The 5,650-nt window shown below is 51.4% G+C and overlaps 1 protein-coding gene across 1 annotated transcript; it reads right to left on the minus strand.

The window, feature by feature from the left end:
* Positions 1–979: 979 nt before the first annotated feature.
* Positions 980–3,374, minus strand: LOC138851469 (dentin sialophosphoprotein-like). The gene is made up of 5 exons (XM_070080624.1): positions 3,364–3,374; positions 2,887–3,168; positions 2,672–2,794; positions 2,457–2,612; positions 980–1,868 (listed from the first exon to the last, which is right to left on the minus strand). Exons 1-5 carry the CDS (start codon positions 3,372–3,374, stop codon positions 980–982), a joined length of 1,461 nt encoding a protein of 486 aa, XP_069936725.1.
* Positions 3,375–5,650: the final 2,276 nt, after the last annotated feature.

The raw sequence follows: 5,650 nt of genomic DNA on the forward strand, positions 1-5,650 counted from the left end.
TGCTCCTTCTATCATCCCTCCTATCACTGCTCATTCTATCAACCCTCCTATCACTGCTCCTTCTATCATCACTCCTATCACTGCTCCTTCTATCATCCCTGATATCACTGCTCATTCTATCATCCCTCCTATCACTGCTCCTTCTATCATCCGTCCTATCACTGCTCCTTCTATCACCCCTCCTATCACTGCTCCTTCTATCATCCCTCCTATCACTGCTCCTTCTATCATCCCTCCTATCACTGCTCATTCTATCAACCCTCCTATCACTGCTCCTTCTATCATCCCTCCTATCACTGCTCCTTCTATCATCCCTCCTATCACTGCTCATTCTATCAACCCTCCTATCACTGCTCCTTCTATCATCACTCCTATCACTGCTCCTTCTATCATCCCTGATATCACTGCTCATTCTATCATCCCTCCTATCACTGCTCCTTCTATCATCCGTCCTATCACTGCTCCTTCTATCATCACTCCTATCACTGCTCCTTCTATCATCCCTGATATCACTGCTCATTCTATCATCCCTCCTATCACTGCTCCTTCTATCATCACTCCTATCACTGCTCCTTCTATCATCCCTGATATCACTGCTCATTCTATCATCCCTCCTATCACTGCTCCTTCTATCATCCCTCCTATCACTGCTCATTCTATCAACCCTCCTATCACTGCTCCTTCTATCATCACTCCTATCACTGCTCCTTCTATCATCCCTGATATCACTGCTCATTCTATCATCCCTCCTATTACTGCTCCTTCTATCATCCTTCCCATCACTGCTCCTTCTATCATCCCTCCTATCACTGCTCTTTCAATCATCCCTGAAATCACTTCTCCTTCTGTCATCCCTCCTATCACTGCTCCTTCTATTATCCCTCCTATCACTGCTCCTTCTATCATCCGTCCTATCACTGCTCCTTCTATCATCCCTCCTATCACTGCTCCTTCTATCATCCCTCCTATCTCTGCTCCTTCAATCATCCCTGATATCACTGCTCCTTCTATCATCCATCCTATCACTGCTCCTTCTATCATCCCTCCCATCACTGCTCCTTCTATCATCCATCCTATCACTGCTCCTTCTATCATCCATCCTATCACTGCTCCTTCTATCATCCATCCTATCACTGCTCCTTCTATCATCCCTCCCATCACTGCTCCTTCTATCATCCATCCTATCACTGCTCCTTCTACCATCCATCCTATCATTGATCCTTTTATCATCCCTCCTATCACTGCACCTTCTATCATCCCTCCTATTACTGCTCCTTTTATCATCCCTCCTATCACTGCTCCTTTTATCATCCCTCCTATCACTGCACCTTCTATCATCCCTCCTATCACTGCACCTTCTATCATCCCTCCTATCACTGCTCCTTCTATCATCCCTCCTATCACTGCTCCTTCTATCATCCCTCCTATCACTGCTCCTTTTATCATCCCTCCTATCACTGCACCTTCTATCATCCCTCCTATCACTGCACCTTCTATCATCCCTCCTATCACTGCACCTTCTATCATCCCTCCTATCACTGCTCCTTTTATCATCCCTCCTATCACTGCACCTTCTATCATCCCTCCTATCACTGCACCTTCTATCATCCCTCCTATCACTGCACCTTCTATCATCCCTCCTATCACTGCACCTTCTATCATCCCTCCTATCACTGCTCCTTTTATCATCCCTCCTATCACTGCACCTTCTATCATCCCTCCTATCACTGCACCTTCTATCATCCCTCCTATCACTGCTCCTTCTATCATCCCTCCTATCACTGCTCCTTTTATCATCCCTCCTATCACTGCACCTTCTATCATCCCTCCTATCACTGCACCTTCTATCATCCCTCCTATCACTGCTCCTTCTATCATCCCTCTATCACTGCTCCTTTTATCATCCCTCCTATCACTGCTCCTTCTATCATCCCTCCTATCACTGCACCTTCTATCATCCCTCCTATCACTGCTCCTTCTATCATCCCTCTATCACTGCTCCTTTTATCATCCCTCCTATCACTGCACCTTCTATCATCCCTCCTATCACTGCACCTTCTATCATCCCTCTATCACTGCTCCTTCTATCATCCCTCCTATCACTGCTCCTTCTATCATCCCTCCTATCACTGCTCGTTCTATCATCCCTCCTATCACTGCTCCTTCTATCATCCCTCTATCACTGCTCCTTTTATCATCCCTCCTATCACTGCACCTTCTATCATCCCTCCTATCACTGCTCCTTCTATCATCCCTCCTATCACTGCTCCTTCTATCATCCCTCCTATCACTGCACCTTCTATCATCCCTCCTATCACTGCTCCTTCTATCATCCCTCTATCACTGCTACTTTTATCATCCCTCCTATCACTGCTCCTTCTATCATCCCTCTATCACTGCTCCTTTTATCATCCCTCCTATCACTGCCCCTTCTATCATCCCTCCTATCACTGCACCTTCTATCATCCCTCCTATCACTGCTCCTTCTATCATCCCTCCTATCACTGCTCCTTCTATCATCCCTCCTATCACTGCTCCTTCTATCATCCCTCCTATCACTGCTCCTTCTATCATCCCTCCTATCACTGCTCCTTCTATCATCCCTCCTATCACTGCTCCTTCTATCATCCCTCTATCACTGCTCCTTTTATCATCCCTCCTATCACTGCACCTTCTATCATCCCTCCTATCACTGCTCCTTCTATCATCCCTCCTATCACTGCTCCTTCTATCATCCCTCCTATCACTGCTCCTTCTATCATCCCTCCTATCACTGCTCCTTCTATCATCCCTCCTATCACTGCTCCTTCTATCATCCCTCTATCACTGCTCCTTTTATCATCCCTCCTATCACTGCTCCTTCTATCATCCCTCCTATCACTGCACCTTCTATCATCCCTCCTATCACTGCTCCTTCTATCATCCCTCCTATCACTGCTCCTTCTATCATCCCTCCTATCACTGCTCCTTCTATCATCCCTCCTATCACTGCTCCTTCTATCATCCCTCCTATCACTGCTCCTTCTATCATCCCTCCTATCACTGCTCCTTCTATCATCCCTCCTATCACTGCTCCTTCTATCATCCCTCCTATCACTGCACCTTCTATCATCCCTCCTATCACTGCTCCTTCTATCATCCCTCCTATCACTGCTCCTTCTATCATCCCTGTATCACTGCTCCTCATTATCTCTACTACCTATTTTATCAAAATTCCTAATCCTCTTCTCCTATACAGTCCTATAATCCTTCTTTCTCTTATCATATTTTCCCTCATAACATCAGTCTTTTTCCCCTCCTATCATCCTGCCTCCCCCTGTCCTATCATCCTGCCTCCCCCTGTCCTATCATCCTGCCTCCTACTCTCCTATCATCCTGCCTCCCCCTGTCCTATCATCCTGCCTCCCCCTGTCCTATCACTCTGCCTCCCCCTCTCCTATCATCCTGCCTCCCCTTGTCCTATCATCCTGCCTCCCCCTGTCCTATCACTCTGCCTCCCCCGGTCCTATCATCCTGCCTCCCCCTCTCCTATCATCCTGCCTCCCCCTGTCCTATCATCCTGCCTCCCCCTGTCCTATCATCCTGCCTCCCCCTGTCCTATCATCCTGCCTCCCCCTGTCCTATCACTCTGCCTCCCCCTCTCCTATCATCCTGCCTCCCCCTGTCCTATCATCCTGCCTCCCCCTGTCCTATCACTCTGCCTCCCCCTCTCCTATCATCCTGCCTCCCCCTCTCCTATCATCCTGCCTCCCCCTGTCCTATCATCCTGCCTCCCCCTGTCCTATCATCCTGCCTCCCCCTGTCCTATCATCCTGCCTCCCTCTCTCCTATCATTCTGCCTCCCCCTCTCCTATCATCCTGCCTCCCCCTCTCCTATCATCCTACCTTCCCCTGTCCTATCATCCTGCCTCTCCCTGTCCTATCATCCTGCCTCCTCCTCTCCTATCATCCTGCCTCCCCCTGTCCTATCATCCTGCCTCCCCCTCTCCTATCATCCTGCCTCCCCCTCTCCTATCATTCTGCCTCCCCCTGTCCTATCATCCTGTCTCCCCCTCTCCTATCATCCTGTCTCTCCATTCTCCTATCATTCTGCCTCCACTTCTCTTATCATCCTGCCTCCCCCTGTCCTATCATCTTGCCTCCCCCTGTCCTATCATCCTGCCTCCCCCTGTCCTATCATCCTGCCTCCCCCTGTCCTATCATCCTGCCTCCCCCTGTCCTATCATCCTGCCTCCCCCTGTCCTATCATCCTGCCTCCCTCTGTCCTATCATCCTGTCTCCCCCTGTCCTATCATCTTGCCTCCCCCTGTCCTATCATCCTGCCTCCCCCTGTCCTATCAACCTGCCTCCCCCTGTCCTATCATCCTGCCTCCCCCTGTCCTATCATCCTGCCTTCCCCTGTCCTATCATCCTGTCTCCCCCGGTCCTATCATCCTGCCTCCCCCTGTCCTATCATCCTGCCTCCCCCTGTCCTATCATCCTGTCTCCCCCTCTCCTATCATCCTGTCTCCCCCTCTCCTATCATCCTGTCTCTCCATTCTCCTATCATCCTGCCTCCCCCTGTCCTATCGTCTTGCCTCCCCCCTGTCCTATAATCCTGCCTCCCCCTGTCCTATCATCCTGCCCCCCCTCTCCTATCATCGTGCCTCCCCCTGTCCTATCATCCTGCCTCCCCCTGTCCTATCATCCTGCCTCCCCCTCTGCTATCATCCTGTCTCCCCCTCTCCTATCATCCTGCCTCCCCCTGTCCTATCATCCTGCCTCCCCCTGTCCTATCATCCTGCCTCCCCCTGTCCTATCATCCTGCCTCCCCCTGTCCTATCATTCTGCCTCCCCCTGTCCAATCATCCTGACTCCCCCTGTCCTATCATCCTGCCTCCCCCTTTCCTATCATCCTCCCTCCCCCTCTCCTATCATCCTCCCTCCCCCTCTCCTATCATCCTCCCTCCCCCTCTCCTATCTTCCTGCCTCCCCCTCTCCTATCATCCTGCCTCCCTCTCTCCTATCATCCTGCCTCCCCCTGTCCTATCATCTTGCCTCCCCCTGTCCTATCATCCTGCCTCCCCCTCTCCTATCATCCTGTCTCCCCCTGTCCTATCATCCTGCCTACCCCTGTCCTATCATCCTGCCTCCCCCTGTCCTATCATCCTGCCTTCCCCTGTCCTATCATCCTGCCTCCCCCTGTCCTATCATCCTGCCTCCCCCTGTCCTATCATCCTGCCTTCCCCTCTCCTATCATCCTGTCTCCCCATTCTATCATCCTGCCTCCCCCCTGTCCTATCATCCTGTCTCCCCCTGTCCTATCATCCTGCCTACCCCTGTCCTATCATCCTGCCTCCCCCTGTCCTATCATCCTGCCTTCCCCTCTCCTATTATCCTGTCTCCCCATTCTATCATCCTGCCTCCCCCCTGTCCTATCATCTTGCCTCCCCCCTGTCCTATCATCCTGCCTCCCCCCTGTCCTATCATCTTGCCTCCCCCTGTCCTATCATCCTGCCTCCCCCTCTCCTATCATCCTGCCTCCCCCTCTCCTATCATCCTGCCTTCCCCTGTCCTATCATCCTGCCTCCCCCCTGTCCTATCATCCTGCCTCCCCCCTGTCCTATCATCTTGCCTCCCCCTGTCCTATCATCCTGCCTCCCCCTCTCCT

This window comes from Cherax quadricarinatus, unplaced genomic scaffold (genome assembly GCF_038502225.1).
Source record: "Cherax quadricarinatus isolate ZL_2023a unplaced genomic scaffold, ASM3850222v1 Contig700, whole genome shotgun sequence".
NCBI lineage: Eukaryota > Metazoa > Arthropoda > Malacostraca > Decapoda > Parastacidae > Cherax > Cherax quadricarinatus.

Bases quoted from the DNA above. Each gene is read 5' to 3' on its own strand.
- LOC138851469 (XM_070080624.1), bottom strand. The intron at 2,795-2,886 runs GTGCAGTGATAG...GAGCAGTGATAG, and splicing joins GATAGGAGGGATGATAGAAG to GAGGGATGATAGAAGGAGCA. The intron at 1,869-2,456 runs GTGCAGTGATAG...GGATGATAGAAG, and splicing joins GATAGGAGGGATGATAGAAG to GAGCAGTGATAGGAGGGATG.